Genomic DNA, 21,395 nt, shown 5'->3' with positions numbered 1-21,395 from the left:
TCTACTGAACATCCACAGGTCATACCCCCACGACCATCCTGAACAAATGTTTCCAACTCTCACTCTTAACTGCAAAAGCCACACCAATACAGATTATCTGTAACCATCACATTGCACAGTCTCCCCCGTACTGAGGCTATGGCATCAGTGACAGCCTATAACCCCACCTCCCACAGCGTCCCATATCCTCCCCAAGCACTGCTGGCTCCCCCCTTTTCACCATCCTTGTCCCTTTGTATCTCGGTTTGCTACCTCCAAACCACAAATATTAAGATACCCCCCCAACAACTTCATTTCCAAAACAGTGTCCCCTTGAAAGCACTACCCCCACCCCCCTCACCATGATATCATTCCATGGAACCCTAGGACTGACCATGCCTGATGGTCTAGACTAGATTGGACAGTCAGCTCTGATCGAGAGCTCCCCAGATCCCTGACTACTCTCTGTGCAGCTCCCCAACAGAGAGCCTATAAAGCCCCTAGCTGTGTGCGCCACAGCTCCAGGACTGATCACGGCCCACTTCCCCAGGCTGCTGTGCGATGGACCCCTAACCCTAACCATCATGAGCACATGTCTGACCATATCCAAACCACCAATTTGATTACAAACTCTGCCTTTTGACCCCTTTGTTAAACTCATTCATGAGGTGTGGGCATCACTGGTTAGGCCAGCATTTATTGCCCATCTCTAATTGCCCAGAGGGCAGCTATGAATCAACCACATTGCCGAGAGTCTGGAGTCATGTAAAGGCGAGACAATGTAAGGACGGCAGTTTCTTTCCCTAAAGGATATTATTGAACCAGATAGGCTTTTCTTGATACTCACCAGTGGCCATCATTATTGCCAGATTATTACCGAATTCAGATTCTACCTTCTGCCATGCAGGTTTCAAAACCCTGGTCCCCAGAACATAACCCGGTTCTCTGGATTAATAGACAAGCGATATTACCACTAGGGTCATCACCTACCCTTGGCTGACAGCAGCCCCCTGCCTTGACATGACTGAGGGTTAAACCCCCTCAACCTTGAGACATAACCATTTGGTTGACGGACACACAGTGGTTTGCTGCATACACTGCTGGCACATGCTGTAGGTATGAGATTGCCATCCACGCCATCAATATGTCCACTCCCTGGACAGATAACTGCCCGCAACCAGGACCAAACTGCATGGCTTTGTGTCTGCACTAAACAGCAAAGTGAGGCAGAAATACTGTGAGCCATTAAAATATTTAAACTATATTTAGGGAATCGCACTTGATGATTTTACGATTGAAGCTATCAAATTTATTAAAGTTGAGAGAACAGTTCTGAAGATGGGTCACTGGACTCAAAATGTTAACTCTGCTTTCTGTCTCCACAGATGCTGCCAGACCTGCTGAGTTTCTCAAGCGATTTCTATTTTTTTTTGCTTTAGATCTCCCACATCCACATTCTTTTTGTTTTAGCCTATTGAAGTCGACGCTTTACATGGGACAGTGTCTGGCCATTTGGCCCAACCTGTCTTTACCCTCACCACCATCCTGAACAAATGTTTCCAACTCTCACTCTTAACTGCAAAAGCCACACCAATACAGATTATCTGTAACCATCACATTGCACAGTCTCCCCCATACTGAGGCAGATAAAAACAGAAATTTCTGGAAAAACTCGGCAGGTCTGGCAGCATTTGTGGAGAGAAATCAGAGCTAATGTTCTGGGTCGATTGACCCTTCCTCAGAACTGTCTTTACCAGTGTTTCTGCTCCACTTCTTAACACTTGCCACCCTTCAGCCAATCAGCACAACCTTCCATCCTCATTTACTTGTGTGGCTTCCTCTTCAGTTGTAGCTATATGGGTTACAGAAGAAAATCTGCTATTGCCTATCTTAATGGTTTTAAGTTGGTGCTGAGGGTCAAATATTGAAATACCCTGGATGAGCTACTAACGCAAACTGAAGAAACTGAGAGGCCCACTTCGGAAGAGAAAACTGTCCATTTATTTTTATCAGTTTGAAAGCAAGTAATCACTATCTCCATTTTGGCACTTAAAACACCCCAAAGTGCTGGCAGCGATGTGAAACTCACAAGATCTATAAATACATACAAAGTGTCGCTAAATTAACAGTGTCATACAGTGAACAGTAGCCGTACTAAGATGAATGCTGACAGAAGTGTCACAACAGTATTACGACATTTATTATATTTATTAAAAGCAGCGTCTCATTAGATTTTTAGACAAACAAAGGCGACCTGCAGAAACTTAATTAAAAATCTGTCAGCTCCAGTACTCCCACTCGCAATTGAATGCCATGTACATAAATGAATGGATTAGCTCCACAGCAGGATAAGTTGACATTTATACCAGGGCGTTGAAGCAATGAAGATTTCTTCTGATGCAAGTTCCCCTTTGCAAGTTTGTACAGCATTTTGTGTCAGAACTGGCCTGATGAAAATCATTCTTTTAATGTACCCGACAGAGCTGAGGGAGTGAAGCAGACTTAATTTAAACACACAATATTTTGTTGGTACAATGTTCACACGTGGACGGTCAAGTAGAGCGCCATTTTTGAATGCCTTCCTTGGTCACAAAGCCCGCTTGCTAACTGGAAAGCAGCCCCCGGTGTGTGCAATCCAAGTTGCCTGTGGGCTTGGAGAGCCCATACGTCACAATGCTGTGCACTCCAGTGAGATCTTGAGCTGAATTTAAAGTATGGATGCTTGGAGCTGCTCCAAATGACATGGTAACTTTCACCCAAACTTTCTAAGAACCCGATTATTGGGAAATCTAGGAACAGTGGCACGGATGAAGTGACTGTCTGCCCAAAGGTCATTCAGCCTGCTCCGAATATTTGCACATTTTGGCAAAGGACAAACCATTCCTTAGTGTCCTCATTATCCTTAACCCCTGGAGGGCACAGCCATTTCCTTAATCCTTGCCATTTATCTTCTGCTCTCCATCATAACATGTAAAAATATAATTACACTGAAAAAAACCTCTTGCATTTAGTCTTTAGGAATCTAATATGACTGCAGTTATTCACTCTTCTGACTTATTCAACTTTATACTTTGCCCTATCTGTTTATTTGCCTTCCAGTCACTCATTGTTGAAGAGGAGTGTCACCTGGCACACTATATCGTGAAGCACAGCTATAACAGGCTGCATATAATGCTGCTTTGTGTCATCGCTAAAGTATAAAGGTTATAACTTGCTCCGGAGGCAGAAAACTGCACTCATTCACATGAAGTGTCTGCCGGTGCACAAATTCTAAAGCAGCCAATGCCATGATACTTGACTTGCCATTTCCAGGACATTGGCTAGGAATTTCATAAACACCCCTTCAGTGATGAGGGCTTTCGGGAGAGGATGGAGTGAGGTGACACTGTGTAACTTCTCTCGGGAAAGCAGAGTGATTCAGGATTCCAGCTTAGAGGAAAGAATGATGTATCCCTTCACATTATGAGGCTGGAAACCTTTTATCCTTCCATTCTGACAAGGTAACATCAAGTAACTCGGTGCAACAAAAGGAAAATAATGTAAAAAGATGCATCTGGCCATACTGAGGAAATACTGCCAAATCCCGTAATCAGATGAGAACTAATGAAACACCATTTAAAACTAATTAAAATCAAAAGAGCTAAACTGGTAGCAGGTAGCTTCTATTCATAGCAGACATTAACGAGGTTACATTTCATTATTACTGTGCAGCTGTACAATCATTAGAAAGAAATTGTTGCTTATATGTGCTCATCAGGCTGTTTAACATAGTGACGCCACAACTGGTAACTCTCTGAGACTGTGTCTTAGGACTGTAATAATAGCCAAAAGTATATCATCAATGCTATTAATGTGGTGGCACTGTCACAAAACCAGATATCCACTGCTGCGCACACACTAGCTTATTTGATGGGAAACTAGAATTAAAAAGCAAATAACATTAATCATCTCAATAAAGGAGAGGAGAAAGGCATTGTTATCAGCAGCAGTAATCTTGGGTTCAATCCATTTGCTATTCAGGCAAGTTATTTTAACCATCCCATAGTTTGACGGCTTTAAAGAAAGCTCCCAAATGGGATCATTTGTATTTGAAAGAGCAGAAATGGGAAGAGGGGGTATGGATTTTGTAAAACCAAATTCAATAATTATTACAAATCTGGGGCTCCAATTTGGAGTCAAAAAGTGTGGACTCTGATCTCCAGCATCTGCAATCCTCACTCACTCCAGGTCCGATTTGGAGATCACCTTTTTTCCCCAGTTATAAAACCTGGGTTTATCACCAAGGGTATTCATTTTGGGTGCTTTTAGTATTGTTAACAGCCTTTTGCTATTTTGATGCTAATAATGAATAACAAAATTTGGGGTCATGGGAAGATCAAGATGATAATATTTGAGTTAGGTGGAATGAAATAATTACAACACAGCTCAGAAATATCTGTGCACATTTCAAAGATACGAGGCCGAAACAGCCATCTTACATTTATATGATTCCATGATTCATATCTGGGAGGCCTTGTCTTAAAACTGGTGCCTCAAGCCTAAACTCCATGAAAATACTTTTCTTTTCTGCTTCCGTTATCTTACCTTTTGGAGCCACATTGGATTTTTTTTAGGGCAGACTCAATTAGCCTCCATTTTCACCCCAACACTGGCTCAACCCAACCAATCAAACTTAAATATGTCAAACGAAGGGGCTGTGGTTTGCACACACATTCACAGATACACACACATGGACGTAGACACGCACACATACATACATATATGCACACACACACACACACACACACACACTCTCACACAGATATCCCGCACACACATACACATCCTTTGTAAAGAGGATCATGTAATGCTTGAGTATTTCAGAACTTCAATGAACAATGAAATGAATTTGTCTTCCTTCTTTAATCTTCTATTGATGGGAGCTGTTAGGTTCCTCTTTTGATTTTGCTGGTCCTTTCAAGGCAGGAAGCACTGGTAGCCATGGCGATGACAGATCGGGAATGGTTCTCTTAGCCTGGCTTAAGTGGCTAATAACCGTGTAGAGGCTTCCACGGGAACCAGCTTCCTGCTCCGAGTAATACATCTCCAGAGCTGCAGGAGTACAGTGCTTATGCTGCAACAAGAACAAAACGGAGTGTGACAGTTGCACAGCTCGCCAGATGGATCCTCACCACCACACCTCCCCCACCCCTGACAACCGTCGTCCCTCGACCCCATTAAAAATTGCTTCACAATTACATTTACATACCATGCACTGGAAAGGTGCTGGATTATTCTTTAAGTGGGGATTTTTTTTGGCTGAAGCCATGCAATTGCCCCCACTTTTCTTGGTCTCTTCAGGAAAAGTGTTGTCCAATTATTGGCAAGAACGTAACCCACCCAAGCAAGGCTTTAACAATGACCCCGATGGTGCAGCTGTCAATGGTGGGACGTTTTGACATAAAAATACTTCAGGGGCTTTGGCCCCCATGGGCTACGCTCTCTACAGGACAACAAAGTGAGAAACTCACTGTGTCCAACTGGTACCCATTAACATACAAGTTGCACCTAAATTGTGCAAGAAACCCCAGTTCTTCCATCCAGTCCAACAGCTTTATCTTGCCTTCCCTGAGTAATGCATTAAATTTACATTCCGGAGGGAGTAAACCCATTCCGGAGGGAATGGTTGGGAGCCTTTTGCGTAGCCTGATAATACATCCTGTCGCACCATTGTTGCTATGGTGAATCATGAGTTTTCAAATGGCCTTACAATGTGACATATCACATTGGTGATATCACTACAGTCAGGAACTCTCACATTCGTACGATAACGGTTTAAGTGTGACTGTTTTTCTAGGCACAGGAACACAATTACTATTTTTACTCCTTAATAATTTGTCCTTCTAGTTTTAACTGGTTGTGCAGTCAAACTGTGCATTTGAAACAAATTAGAACTTGTATTGCAATTGTTTTATTTAACTATCTTCATTCTCTTGAGGATACTGCCAAAGTTTGCATGAATGAAATTTGATGCATATTTCTGAAATACTGTTGGACTGCTTCACAAAATCCTCAATAGGAAAAAAAAGGGTTTGGCAATTTCCAATTTGACTCCAGACAAATCTAAACATTTATCTTTAAAACAAAAAAAAAATCCTCAACAGAAACATCAAAGCTTTAAGTGAACAAAAGCTCAGTTTTTGGCTTAGCTCTGTCCAGACTTGTGAAATAAATTTCAACTTAGACAGACAACGACTCATTCGAACATTTGAGCAAGGTGGTAGTTTTAAATCAGAGCATTTCATCAGATTGTATGGAAACTAACTCACCAAGGAAATCCAAGTACAGAGGAGCCTAGATTATCCAAAGGACATGTGTGGGAAGTATTTCATTCGGTTACTCGAATGCTGGATAATCAAATGCTGAATAACACAGTTTAGCCAAGCATCAGGACCTTGCAAACATGCTGGATAATCCGAAATTCAGATAATCGAGGCTCCTCTGTATTTCAAAATGGGGTAACTATCCAGCCCAGCCAGTAGGGTGACCATAGTACAGGATGGGATAAATAAGCAATTGGAGAAAAATAAGCTAATACTACAGTCAACATTGTAACAATGCTGCTCATTTAACAAGGTTATGTTGTCCTTCATTTTTTTATATTTCAGAGAGGTCCTAAAAGACACCAGACTCCGAAAAGTCTGGGGTTGAAGGCTTTTAGGGCCGGTTTGATAATAGCTAACAGATACTACCTCAGGCAAAAGGCTTTCAAGTTTAAAAAAAGGAACACTTGTGCAATGAAAGGGGAGTAGCCAGTTCTCTCAGCTCAGCTTTTCTCTGGTTTGGTTTGGTTTTTGGCAGTAGTGTGAAAAAAGAACCAGGCCCATACTGGTACTCTTTCTCTCTGACTTCTCTCCTGTCAGACCCTGTGTTTGATTTTACCTCTTGTGCCAAAGGGTGTTGAGGGATTGTTGCAAGTATTAGGAACAGCGTTATTAGGTTAGTATAATTTGTAGGGTTTTCGGGGAGATTGTTATTCAGTATTCTGTTCTCTTATGTTTGTGTCTCATTTGGTAATCTTGCAAATAAATTTTGTTTTGTTTAAAACTAAGTGGTTTGAGCAACTGCATCTCGCCTGCAATATTTACTGTGCATCTGTTAAAAAGAACCAGCAAAGGTAAGGTCTGGGCTACTTTCCTGAAATGTTTTGAGGGGGTCTAGCCTGGTCCATAACAGCATGACTTTGTCAAGGTTGGGCCTGACAAATTTAATTGAGTTATTTGACAAGGTGACACAGGCAGTGGGTGAGGCTAGTGCCGTGGATGTTGTATATTTCGACTTTCAGAAAGCACTTGATACAGTGCCACACAGAATCCTGACAGTGCAGAAAGAGGCCATTCGACCATTGTGTCTGTACCAACCCTATAAAGAGCATCCCACCCAGATCCAGTCCGAACCCTATCCTCGTAATCACCTACCTTGCGCGCTACCAATAATTTAGCATGGCCAATCCACCCAACCTGCATATCTTTAGACTGTGGAGTGAAACCAGACAGGAACTCTCGCAGACACGGAGCAAACATGCAAACTCCAACCAGACAGCCAAGGCAAGAACCAAACCCAGCACCCTTGCACTCTGAGGCAGCAGTGCTAACCACTGAGCCACTGTGCAAATTGGTTAGTAAATTAGAATTGCTTGGGATTAATGGGTCCTTGGCAAAATGGATTCAAAGTCGTCTGAAAGGAATAGTTGGGCATTTCTCAGACTGGAGACAAGTTGAAAGTGGTGTCCCCACTTGCAACAATCGTTTTTCTGATTTTTGTGAACAATTTGAAATGGGTATTGAGGGCAAACCTCTAAACTTGCAGATTAGATTAGATTAGATTACTTACAGTGTGGAAACAGGCCCTTCGGCCCAACAAGTCCACACCGCCCCGCCGAAGCGTAACCCACCCATACCCCTACATCTACATCTACCCCTTACCTAACACGACGGGCAATTTAGCATGGCCAATTCACCTGACCTGCACATCTTTTGGACTGTGGGAGGAAACCGGAGCACCCGGAGGAAACCCACGCAGACACTGGGAGAACGTGCAAACTCCACACAGTCAGTCGCCTGAGGCGGGAATTGAACCCTGGTCTCCGGCGCTGCGAGGCAGCAGTGCTAACAACTGTGCCACCGTGCCGCCCAAGATGATGCTGAGAACAGTGATTTGTGAGGATGACGATGAGTGACTTAAGAGAGACATTGACAAGTTGGCCAAATGGGCAGTCACCTGGCAAATAAATTTCAATGCAGAGAAATGTGAGGTAATATGTTTTGGTAGAAGAAACATGGAGAGACAACACAGGCACATCGAGGTTCGTGTGCACGATTCTCTGAAAGTGGCCAGGCAAGTTCAAACAATTGTTATGAAGGCTTTAGAGGATCCTTGAGTTTATAAATCATAGAATCCCTACAGGATAGAAGCAGGCCATTCCGCCCATCAAGTCCACACAGACCCTCTGAACAGCATCCCACCTAGACCCATCCTATCCTGTAGTAATCCTGCATTTTCCCATGGCTAGCCCACTTATCCAGCACATTATGAGCAATTTAGCGTGACCAATCCACTTAACCTGCATACCTTTGGACTATGAGAGGGAACTGGAGTACATTCATGCAGACACGGGGAGAATGTTCAAACTCCACAAGGGTGGAATCGAACCCGGGTCCCTAGTCCGGTGATGCAGCAGTGCTAACCACCGAGCCACCATATTGCCCAAGAGGCATACTAGAGGCAAAGAGCATAAAAGCAACAAAGTGATGCTATACCTCTACAGACCATTGGGCAGACTATGTTTGGAGTACTGCTTTCTGTTTTGGACATCCTATGTAAGGATGGCTGTCAGAGCCCTGGTGAGAGTTCAAAGGAGATTTAGGAGAATGAATATAAGGAATGAGAGATTTTAGATGTGAGGAAAGGTTAGAGAAATTAGGTTTATTCTTCCTGGAGCAGAGAAGATTGAAATGTGATTTTATTGAGGTGCTCAAAATGATGAACAATTTTGATAGGGTAAAGAAGGATCTTCTGTTTTCATGAGTTGGTATGTCAGTAACTAATTTCAAGATTGTCGCCTGGAGAATGAGAATTGAGATGAGGAGAAACCTCTACTCAGAGAGTTTAGGATTTGGAATGCACTACCTGAGAGAGTGGTGAAAGCAGATTCCAAAGGAGATTTGAAAGTGATGTATTTCGAGAGTTATTGCGATAGGGCTGGAGAATGGGACAAGTTGGTCGGTTCTTTCAGGAGCCAGTACAGACTCCCGAATGGCTGAATGGCCTCCATCTGGACTAAAAAAATTCTAGATTCTGTGCTTCTAACCACAGTGCAATGTACATTGATGAAATTCACAATAAATTACTGAGTAAAGCTAACAATATTAAATGCAGCCCAATCTTTGATGAAGAGCTGAAACTTGCTGTCATATATTCATGTATTATGAATGATCATTGTATTGCTTCTGTGTGATACGATGCACCTTTGTTCTCTGTCCCAGGCAGAAAGAAAGCAAATGATGAAATCACAAGTTGGCTTTATGAAAATCTGCATTGGGAGTTGCTGACGTGCTGTCAAATCAATCCTCTCTGAAATCAAAGGCACATTTACACTGTCTGGTTAGCAACAGCTAAACTGAACCTAGCCTTGCAACAAGGCCAACTTGTCAGCTTGATTTGGCTTTAATTAGTGGAATTAATGACCTGCTTTTCAGTCAAGTGACTTGAGATTCTTCTGGGTGGCTTGTCTCAACATCACCTAGATTTGATCCATAAACTAAGAGGGGCAACCCACTCACCAACCTGCTTGCGATGAGGCTGGGTGCTTTGTGAAACCACCTCACCTTAACTTCAATAGAGTTCTCCCATCATCAAACTCTTAAGAATTTAAGCCTCTACCTGTCAAGTACCTGGTCACATGCCCTGCTCCCTCCTAGAACCAGCTATACAATTCCAGAAAGACAACAGCAGGTATCCAAGCTAGTATTCCCTCATCTTCAATCAGTGGCAGTTGTGGCAAATTAAAGAATCTCACAACACAGCAAGTACCTATTGTCTGAATGAAACAACTATCCAATTGGTCCCACAATTCTTTCCTCTTTTGAAGTGCATTTCCCAATTTTCTTTCGAAAGTTGTTGTTGATTCCACTCCCTCCAGCTTCTGGACAGTGCAGTTCACATCATAACTCCCATCTGTAAGAAAAAAAAACTCATACCCCTCTGAAACTTCTACCAATCTTTTTTAGCCTGCCTTTGTTATTCATCTTGCCAGACTTCTTCCTACTCTCACCCCATGTTTACAATCAACCTGCTTAGACATGTTCTGATAGATGTCCAGAGGAGATAGGACTTGAACCCAGACTTCCTAGCTTATAGGTAGGGACACTACCACTGTACCACAACAGACCAAGCTGCCTTGCCTTTTTTTTATATATCCAGATATATTTTTACGCACCATTGGATGGTTTTCCCACCACCATCTCACCCGTGTTACTTCTGACCTTTATCATAGAATCCCTACAGTGTAGAATACGCCATTTGGCCCAAGTCCACACCAACCCTCTGAAGAGTATCCTATCCAGACACATTCTCCTACTCCTATTATTCTACATTTCCCCTGACTAATGCATCTAAGCTGCACATCCCAGAACAATAGCATGTCCAATTCACCTAACCTGTACATCTTTGGACTGTGGGAGGAAATCGGAGCACCCGGAGGAAATGCATGCAGACACGGGGAGACTCCACATAGTCAGTCGCCCGAGGCTGGAATCGAACCTGGGTCCCTGGCACTGTGAGGCAGCACTGAGCCACTTTGCCGCCCTATCCTCCACCACTTAATCATCCAACCTTCTGATCCAATTACCAATGCAAACCCTCTTGTTCTATCAACAGATCTGATCATTTCGAACACCCATGTTAAATCTCTCCTTAACTTGCTGCACTCTGGAGGGCTTTTGCGATGTAATGGTAGTACTTTATCTCTGTGCTAGAAGGTCCACATTTGAGTCTCACTTGCTCCAGAGGTTGTTGTAACATCGCTGGAAAGTGATTAAAAATAACTCTGTGGTCTGAGCTGGACAAGTTCCCCACCATCTCTATTGAGCCAAAGTAATTCATTCCTGAGGAGTATTCTGATAAATCGACACTGCGCCCACTCCAAGTCTCCTTCCTGAAATAGGCTGCTCAGAATTAGATGCAATATCAGTAAGGCCCATCTAAGGGGCACATTTTTAGCGTGAGATGTAAGAGATTTAAGACAGACATGAGGGGCACATTTTTTTACAGTGTGTGACTAAAGCATGTGGAATGAATTTCCTGAGGAAGTGGTGGATGTGGGCACAATTGCAACGTTTAAAAGACATTTGGATAAATACATGAAGAGAAAAGGTTTTGAGGGATATGGGCTGGTAGCAGGCAGGTGGGACTAGTTTAATTTGGGATTATGTTCAGGTATGGGCTGTTTGGATGAAGGGCCTGTTTCCATGCTGGATGATTCTAGTCAATGAATCTGAACACTGTTTGAAAAGCTGTGAAAGCATTCAAGAAGTTGCAAAAGAAATGATTGAACTACTGGGAAATCAGGAGCACCGTGAATTGAATGAGCAGCCTGGTCTGTGCTTCCATGATCTGTGATTTACCATTGGCAACAGAGAATTGCTATGAACATCAGAAACCAGGGGGTGGGCAGGGGATTTGCCATTAGGCCTCTTCAGCCTCCTCTACCATTCAACAAAATCTTCACCAACATCTTCACATTTCCACCTTCCCTCCATATCCCCAATTGGCTGTGTGCGTCATTCCCAGAAAAGTAACACAAATCATGCTAGTATTCCTTTCGGCCTGACACACACATATGCTCATATGAACTTTCTTTTTTATATGGAGACTGTAATATTGGCCCAGTCAAAGTTCAAACAGACCTGCATAACGTCACCCACTCCATTCTCCGCAAAACATGAGCTGACCACAATGCAAAAACCAAAATTAACTGAGTGTAATGATGAATTATCTTGTTGCACACTGCAGCTACTTCAGAAAGAGTAATAATTATTTCTGGCCCTGCTCTATCCTGAAATGAATCTGAACACCTTTTTGAAAAGCTGTGAAAGCGTTGAAAAAGTTGGAAGAGAAATGACTGGGAAAACAGGAGCACTGTAAATCAAGTGAGCTGCTTTGGAAAGGGCAGGAATTATTTCTGGTTCTGCTGTATCCAAATACACAGCAAATTAAGCTCCAAAAGGACAGTTTTATAAAAAGCATTTTCGGCTCTCAGTAGCTTTTTTGCTGTATCTTTTATTCTTATTGTCTATTCTCGATGTAACCTTTATGTGGGAGATAACCAGTTTAAATTCACAAGGTGAAGAAAGCTCAGCAGCACAAACAATTGATGTTATGATCTGAATGACTATTCTTTCCTTGAGAAAAGCCCGTGTCATCTCAGCCAAATCTGCTGTAATGTATGTGTTAGAAACAAAGACTGCAGATGCTGAAATCCAAAGTAGACAAGCAGGGGGCTGGAAGAACACAGCAAGCCAGGCAGCATCAGGAGATAGAGAAGTCGACGTTTCGGGTGTAATCCTTTTTCAGGACCTGAGTGGTCCTAAGTGGGAGATATCAGTTGTGCAGCTTGTTCTGTGCAAGCTTTTCCCTAACTCTGCTTGTTCTTAGCAGACTTTTCTCCAACTCAACTGGTTCCTCACAGGCTTCCCTCAACTATACAGCATAAAACAAGGACTTCTGCAAGTCAATCACTGGTCAAAAACAGCTCAAGTGGAGTCTACCACATAAAAAGCAGTTATCACTGGTCATATAATTTCTATGCAAGTTAGTTTAAAAAATCTCCAATGCCCACGTTGAACTTTCAATGGCCCCTTTTAAAGGAACATCACATTCCCCTAAATGCGAAATAAATCTATTTTCTATAAACCTTACAAAACACAAGAGTCCAGGCTTCCCATAACAGTTTTAGGAAGCACTGTTTCAGCTTGCCACTTTGAGAGTTTGATGGCAAGGTGTTCATTGTGCACTAACTGTATATCGTGTATGGATTCTACACAGAGTCATTAGCCTTGTGGACCACAGCTAGATGGTCTTTAATCATCCAGTTGGTCTGCTGACTCAAACATATTTGGCACAGCAGACTGCCAAGGTATTGAGGTCTGACCCGAATGATGTATTGTTCAAATGCACAAACTAGCTGGAAGACGAAGGAGATACTGACTAATAGTGAAAAGAACTGAATTGAGATAATCACTCAGTACCTAAGGCAGTTCAGTAAGAGCATGCTCAGATTCATGGATTCGGCATAATACTAAATGCAGTAAAGGATTACCAGAGTTCAGGAAAACCAAGGGCATTGTGAACAATTCACTCTTACTCATTTAAAATTCAAGTTGGGCTCCTCATGCATAAACAACTGAAATAACCTCAAGCAAGCAGGAGTAGTTATTCAAAGAGAGGAGGTTAATCTCAGAGCATGCAAGTTATCATGCTAACTCCTAAAGAAATCCTAAATACAAATATATGCCAGTGTAAATGAAATCCAGATGTGGTTTAGGTTAATCACAGTTGGAAAGAATCAGAGCATCATGTAGTCTTTTCGGACACTGTACAATGTGCAATCTATTGAAGAGTTTGATAGTTTTTCAGAATGTCAGTAATGGCACAATGTGTTTCAGTATACTACAGCAACACACAGTGCAGTGTTCATTGTGCAATGTGTTCAATAATGTGCTTGTACATAGTATCGAAGTGCATCTTTGTACTGTGCTGTGTATACAATGTGAAGCACGGTGTGTAACTGGGTTGAAGAATGTCAAGCATGTTGTGTCTGTGTTCTCTATAGTGTTGCACTCTACACTGAAACGTTGCAGTATTTCTCAGTACAGAATGGTAGCGTAAAATATGCTGTTCAGAGCATCAATATACTATGGCATCAGATAGCCTAGTGTACAGTGAGCTGGTACACTTTATAATACCAAAATGGCATCAATAGACTGTGATATTGCACATTTGGTTGGTCATTACTGAACATAAATAGATCAAAGAAATTTACTTCTTTATAAGTTCCTGAGCTCTCTTTATCCCCAAAATATATTAATGTCGCTAAATGGGTCAACAAGCATGAGGTGAATTATCTCCACTCAGGATGAACAGGGTACCTCCTACTTCCCATTAGGGTTAAATATATCCGCACTGCAACGACCAGAATTCAGTCCACATGAAGCAACTGAATTTTAATACCCATCACACATAGATTAGAGAGAGTGCCTGTGAGATATTGAGAGTTAGGAATCTGAAGATCTTTATTGCGACAACAGGTAAGAAAATTTCCCCCATTCGGCATTTGCAAAGGGCTTTTTTCATTACCTAGTCTGCTGTGTAAAATCTGGAAGTAATAAGAGGAACACTGACTGTCATCTTACCTTAAATACAAAACCCTCTGGGCAGCTTAGCTGATCATACCAGAACGCCTTGTACATGACCAGCATTAACAGGCAAGCCAGGAATGCCATTGTAATGAGAATCAATCCGGTGAGCTAAAGGAATCAAATCACATTGAGAGTGAGAAACTGGCAATATATATTCAATATGAAGTGGCTGCTATTCCACTTTGATGATGAAAAATAAACTTTACTTCGCAATGATTTAACTAGATCACCTTGACTTTTTCCGAGACTTCATCATAAAGGTTAATGTTGAGTTTCTTAATTCCAGGGATGTGTAGCTTTTTCTTCTTCTTCTGTTGCAGCTGATATTCTGTCCTGGTCTTCACCACGACCTGCAGGGAGTTGGATGGAATTTAAGAACACGGCTCCTGAGAGTGTTCGAAATGTTGTTGGCAACAAATCAAAGCGAAACAACCACATTTATTTTTTTGCATTTTGCTTCCCCTCTGTAATTCTCGCTCGATTTTCCTGTCCCAATTTTAAAGAAAGCACCCCTCCCCAACTCAATTCCAGCCTTTCCAACTGACTGAATTGCTCTTTGAAACGTCACCACAGATTTGAAGAGAATCCTTCTGCTCTGCACTGCACTGTTCTATGATTGAGCCACACAGCAGACCTTCAAACTCTGGTGTATCTCAGCTTTGTTAGATATTGATCCACCTGCGTGAGGTTTCACTATCTCACAGGGAAGGGGGCCATCAGCTAATATTGGAAACTGCCAACTCCAAAGCAAAACAAATCTTTAGCAGTAACAGTTGAAACCTGCAACTAGATTATTTGTTGATGTTGAGCAGCAATTACCGCTTATGGCGATAGTGCTTGAGCTGAGATGTCAGGCTGCACTTTGAACACCCTCAAGGCTTGTCTACCCCTTTCCTCAGCTAGATCTTACCCAATTATCCTCACCTCAGTAGGGCACGGACTCGAGCTGCTGCTGACAGTTGTAAGCCCTGTTGGACTTGTGTGTTTTAAAGGCTTCATTCATCAGATTCTTGTAATAGCAACATGTTCATCTACTTGTACCCAGAACGAGCTTCAGGTGAGCACATAGAAAAATCAGGGTGCCCACGTGCTCTGGTTTTCCCTGTAACATTCAGTGCACATCTTGAGCTATTGGATGGGAAAGTGCGAATCATTACACTCGTCACTCGCTTGACATAGAGGATTACAGAGGAGACACAGCACCGAAGCAGGTCAACCAGTTTATACTCGGTTACCCATCTTCCCTCCCACTAACCACGGCAACAGACCTTTTGATTCTTGTCAGCCTCTGCTTTGCATAAGACGTATGCCCATTATGCTGGTCAAGGGTCCACAGTTCTGTCCAGCCTCACCAGGCACCATCCCCTTACTTTCAATCCCCTTCAGATTAAACTCTTAAGTGCTTCTCTGTGAGGCTGAGGGGCTGTGCAGATTCTACTCTTACCCACAGCAGCGCTCTAAACGACTTTCTGCCTGCTCGTGGCAACACAATTGCACACTTCCCAGCGACGAGCTGAGCTCGGAGGAAGTGCGTGTTGTGGAGGTAACTACTGAAGCATTGATGTGCCAACCTCAGCCGCCTTCTAGACCCTGCTGTCACTGGGAGCCGAATATCAGTCACATTGTCGGCATATTGTTGACAGTGCTGTCAACTTGCTCTAACCCACTGGTCTAAAGATACAGTCACAGGGTACAGCAACAGGATCTAGCTAATCCAGCACATGGTGAAAGACTTCCACTTGGCATTAAACTTGAAACGTTAACGAGTGGCCTCATTGTGAAATTAATTATCCATAAGTGGAGCAGAAATTCTTTCTTGATGATAAAGGTATGACAATGATCCCTGTCTCACACCAGCAGCCTATTCAGCATAGACTCTGTGTACAGTAAATAGGTTATCGTTATTTTTAGGAGAAAGTGAGGACTGCAAATGCTGGAGATCTGAGTCGAGAGTGTCGTGCTGGAAAAGCACAGCCGGTCAGGCAGCCCTTCAACCTCCTTAAACGTGATGACACACCTACCTCCGGGCAGGTGGGAACCTGAACACAGACCTCTTGGATCAGAGGTAGGGACACTGTCAATGTTTAATTGGCATGAGGGCCAAGTGTCTATATTGAGTTCAAGGTGTCATTAATGCGTTAAACTGAATTATGGTTTGTGCAATGGAGATTGTGCCACTAAGGCTACGAATTAAACATTCACTCCAACTCAGTAGATGGATTTCCCACTTGTACTACCCGTTGCTCACCAAACACTCAGGCTTTGGTATGTCTCTAGCTTAACCAAGCGTAATGTTTGACAATAGGATCACTGGTATTCGGGCTATTTGCAGAAGGGTCATTCGCAATAGGACCACTGTTAATAGGATAACTGGAAGAGGATCATTGGCTAAATGATCATCAGTGATGGGATCCTTGGTCACTTTTGAAAACACCTGAACAGTTCAGCATGTCACAAGGTCACCTTTGGCGAAAGTGAGTACTGTAGATGCTGGAGATTAGAGTCAAGATTAGAGTGGTGCTGGAAAAGCACAGCTGATCAGACAGCATCTGAGGAGCAGGAAAACTGACGTGTTGGGCAAGAGCTCTGTTTCTTCCTGCTCAGATGCTGCCTGACCTGCTGTGCTTTTCCAGCACCACTCTAATATTGACAAGTTCATCCGTGATGACACTCAAAGGAATTGGAATTTCGAAACCAACTGAGTTTGCAGTAATCAACACTGTTCACTTAGCAGCTAGCAAATAGAAACCTGTCTGGCCAATGCCCACAACCAGGAGGCCTCAGCAGCTATAAATATTGACCCTCCAGTTTTATCTGTATCTCCCTAGCATTAGTTATACCTCCACAGGCAGCTCTCCATATAAGATACAACATCTCAGGCTTGTCCATGCCACTGGCAACAACCACCCCTCCGGCCCTGTCTGTGGGGGAAAAGGGTGTGAATAGGCTACTGCTGGAGGACAGAGATTAATGTAATGCCTTTAGATATTTTCTAATCAACATGTTCAGAGGTATTATTCCACAGAGATGTTTGAATTCAGCCTTTACTTTAAAAGCGTTCTGCTCCATTTCTGGATAATTAATTTCACAATAAGGTCCCTGAATGGACTCCGCATTAACATTGTTAAGTTTAACAGCATGTGGAGGCCCCCTTATGGCACCGTGGTAGTGTCCATACCCCTGAGCCGAGAGACCCTAGTACAAGTCTCACCCACTCCAGAGGTGTCTGATGAGAAAAACAGGTTAAATAAAAAAATTAATATCATGTAGATGTCTTAAAAAGGGTCTCTAAGCTCTTGTGATGCACTGGTAGTGCCCCTAGCTCTGAGCCAAGAGGCTTGGGTTCAAAGTCCGCCTGCAATTGAGGTGTGTGACAAAGTTTCTGAACAGGATAATTATAATTTCTTTTAAAAGAGCTCCCCGGATAAAGGATACCTGAGGCACAGTGTTATTGTCCCTACCTCTTGACCAGGAGCCCCATGTTCAAGTCCCAACTGCTCCTGCAATGTGTAACAACATCTCTGAATGGGTTGATTAGAAAATATCTGCGATTATCTTAACTAGGGAGTTTGTTTAACCAGGATGGTTAGATTTGTCAAGCCCTGGACCCTGGCGAGGGTCTCCCGAGTTAATACGGGTATATATACAATGCCCAGTTCCTTTGTTTGGGAGCTTTGCACGGAGCATAGCTGTACTGTATTTTTTGGGGTTTTTTGTTTTTTGTTTTTGCTTTTCTTTCTTTTTTTGGTGTTGTTTTGCACAATGTTAGGGTTTGCTTTGTATTATAGGGTAGGTTAGTAGTTAGTAGATAGTAGTTGTATTGTAATTTATGTATTTTTCTTTTTATTATACTGATATTTATTATTGATTGTTTTTTTTTCAATAATTTTATATGTCTGTAAAGTTAAAAAAATTTGCTAATAAATATATTTACAAAAAAAAGAAAATATCTACGAAAGGCCCTCAAGACACGAGAAATTTATTGGTGGTTGTTAGATGAAAAAAAAACCATGGGTGATGGGGAAAAAATATAGTTGTGTTTAAGAGTACTTCTGGATTTAAAAAAACTAAAAACAAATCCCTGCCAAATTAAACAATGCCATTACCATGCAGATTGGTCACAGGCTCTCCCACTCCTATGTTGATTTATCTTACCTTTAGCTTATGCTAAATAAAACTAGAATCCAGACTAATTTTCACCCATTAGTAGCCGGAGCCATTTAAAATTTAAATATTTACAAAGAATTACATTTTGCTTTTTGCCTGGCTCTATTGCCTGGTGTTTGGTTCAGTTGATTGCTTGCTGTCAAAATTGCAAGTTGATGATGTCACCAGGAAGCTGGTTAAGAGAAGTTTAAACTGAATTATATGTGAGAGACCGGTTGTAAATTGAACGGTTGACTGTTTCAAAGTGATTCTAAGCAGCATCTGCAACTGTCCTTTTGTTTTACAGGTCCTGTAAAACTGATTCGACTTTATTAATGTGTTTAATAGCACAACAAGGCACAGAGAGATCTTATGAAGCAATGATAGTGTGCCACTTCTTCCAGAGATATGTCATGTCATCTCAGAACAGATTGATTTAAAAATATCTGCAAGACAGCTCGGTTTCTATCTGCACAGAGATAGGGCAGGTCCTTCAACACAATGGGTTCACCTTCAGCTATACAAATTTTATTCAACTCCCTCCCACCACTGGGCTCAGTATCTGCTGAAGATATCGTCTATGACACCATGTGACTGGAACTGCAGCATTGAAAATCCTATTTTAAGCTGTGAATTCTTCAGATACAAATGTTGCCACGATACATAATTTATTTTTCAGTTTCTGAGACGCACATTGAAGAATTTTCACAGCTCCCTGGCAGTTTAATGCTGAACAGCATTCAGTGACAAATTTCTGAACCAGAAGGACAAGATTTAGTCTTTTGTGTGCAATTTTATCTTAGTCCAGATAACAACAGGGTCTTTGAAATTAAGCTCAGTATCCCCGAACTGGATGGGAGTATTGGGCATGGTTTCCACTCTTTATTTTAAAATTTGTGCAAATACTTTGTCATTAACATTTTTTTAACCACTTACTTCTTCATGAAGCCTTGAATCTGCCTAATTCTCAATATTTTTCAATCAACCTGTTCAGATATATATGAGATGACTTTGGAGCAGGTGGGAATTGAACCTGGGTCTTCTGGACAGAGACACTGCACTATGCAAGTGGTAGGCCATAGTTTCTGCTCTTCGTTGCCATTATCTTTGGATAGAAGACCCAGTCGAGACTCAGGTTTGGTTTTGATGATGCTGCCCTAATGCTACATAGCCTGTAAAGCAGATTACACATGAGGAAGGCTCATTACAGGAAAGTACCAAAGTCATTTGGAAGTTTAGAATTTGAGTCTTGGTGAAAGAAAGATATTTTGTCAAAAAACTTTTCATTTTGTACTCATCAGGACAATTCGCAAGAATACCAACTTAATATCTTGTACAAATCGCAAGTGATGATTGGTTGGCAAGTGGTCTCTGATTGGTACAGGCATTGCCATTGAGATGCCAAGCACCAATAATAATTGACAGTTTACTGACAATATGCGAACACCACTCATGTTGCCACTGGAAGTAGCAGGTAAAACAGCCAATCACACAAATGAGAAATGTGGTAGATCAATTTCAGTGCCAGTGTGATGCCAGGTATGTAGGCCATACATCTCCAAGACTGACAGATCATATCAAACAGATAGCCCTTTGTTGTTTCCAACTAGCAAGAGGCTAACTGCCCCTGACCAGCTTCCACTTGTAAAACTCACAACACAGTATCCAACATTACATGTAATTCTATATTCTTTTATTTTTATGTGGGATCTGGGTGTGATTGGTATTGCTGGTGTTAGTTGCCCATCCTTTAATGCCCTTCGACTGAACAGTTCTCTGGGACATTTCAGGGGACTGTTTGGAATTTCTGCGAGTTCAGAGTCATATGTAAGTCAGACTGGGTAAGAATGGAGGATTTCCTTCCCTAAAGGGCATTAGTGAACCAAATGGGTTTTTATGACAATACTGGTCATCTTTAAACTAAGTATTTAATTCCAAATGTTATTGAATTCAAATTTCACCATCTGCCCTAGTGGAGTTCGAACCAATGACTCCTGAACATTAGGCTGAAGCTCATGGATTGCTAGTCCACTTATATTACCAATATTCCAAACCTTCCCACCTATCGGATAGCACTTGCTGAATAATCCTAAGTGTGCAAATAATTCAACTGATAATAAATTTATGATTGTCACTTGGGCTAGCAGTATGGTGCCTGTCTGTACTGGAAGCTCCATATAATAACGTATAGGGTTCAGTTCTTTGTAGGCAGAAAGGACATGTACAGAAATGGTGCTTGTTTTATCTCAGCAAGATAGATGACAACTATTCACTAGTCCATTTCTGAAGGCTCTGACCAAATATTAATGTTGATCTCTTTGCACTTTCTCTGCAGTGCACCACTGTATTCCATACACTATTCTGCCATCTGATGCACTTTGTATGGTACAAACTGCTTGTAGAGCATGCAAAACAATACTGTTCACTATATCTTGGTACATGTGACAATAATAAATCAAACCAATTCAATAATCCAATCAGAGTCAATCTGCCTGGTCTAAAAGTTAAATAAAGTCTAGCAGCATGAATTGCTGTACTCTCCATGCCAACACCTGCTCCAATCAAAGCCCACTTGCTAAACAATCGGCACACTGCTCTAATGTTGGTTTTCCCTTTGAATTGTTAGTCTTGCAAATTGTCCTGATGTGTGCAAGGTGGAAGTGCTTCACCAAAATGGGCCATTGTCTAACAGTCATAGTGAAATACCAAGGGTCATTTAGACTCATTGAGTTGTCTTGTAGAATCAGTTGGTGCCTTCAGGAGATGAAAGAGTCAACTTCAAGAAAAGTATATTTTTGCAGGATATACACAGCA

The 21,395-nt window shown here is 42.0% G+C and overlaps 1 protein-coding gene across 1 annotated transcript in view; it reads right to left on the bottom strand.

Annotated features, from left to right (window-relative positions):
• Positions 1–1,957: 1,957 nt before the first annotated feature.
• Positions 1,958–21,395, bottom strand: part of caly (calcyon neuron-specific vesicular protein) — a 50,454-nt gene continuing 31,016 nt past the window's right edge. Inside the window, exons 3-5 of the mRNA XM_072583239.1 lie at positions 14,666–14,785; positions 14,430–14,543; positions 1,958–5,092 (exon numbers count right to left, since the gene is read on the bottom strand). Of these exons, the coding sequence (XP_072439340.1) occupies positions 4,889–5,092; positions 14,430–14,543; positions 14,666–14,785 (438 nt within the window). The 3' untranslated portion in view covers positions 1,958–4,888. The remainder of the gene's footprint in view (positions 5,093–14,429; positions 14,544–14,665; positions 14,786–21,395) is intronic.

The sequence above is a fragment of the Chiloscyllium punctatum genome, chromosome 13 (genome assembly GCF_047496795.1).
Source record: "Chiloscyllium punctatum isolate Juve2018m chromosome 13, sChiPun1.3, whole genome shotgun sequence".
NCBI lineage: Eukaryota > Metazoa > Chordata > Chondrichthyes > Orectolobiformes > Hemiscylliidae > Chiloscyllium > Chiloscyllium punctatum.
Note: the sequence above shows the minus strand (reverse complement) of the source record. Positions and strands in the feature narration are given on the sequence as shown.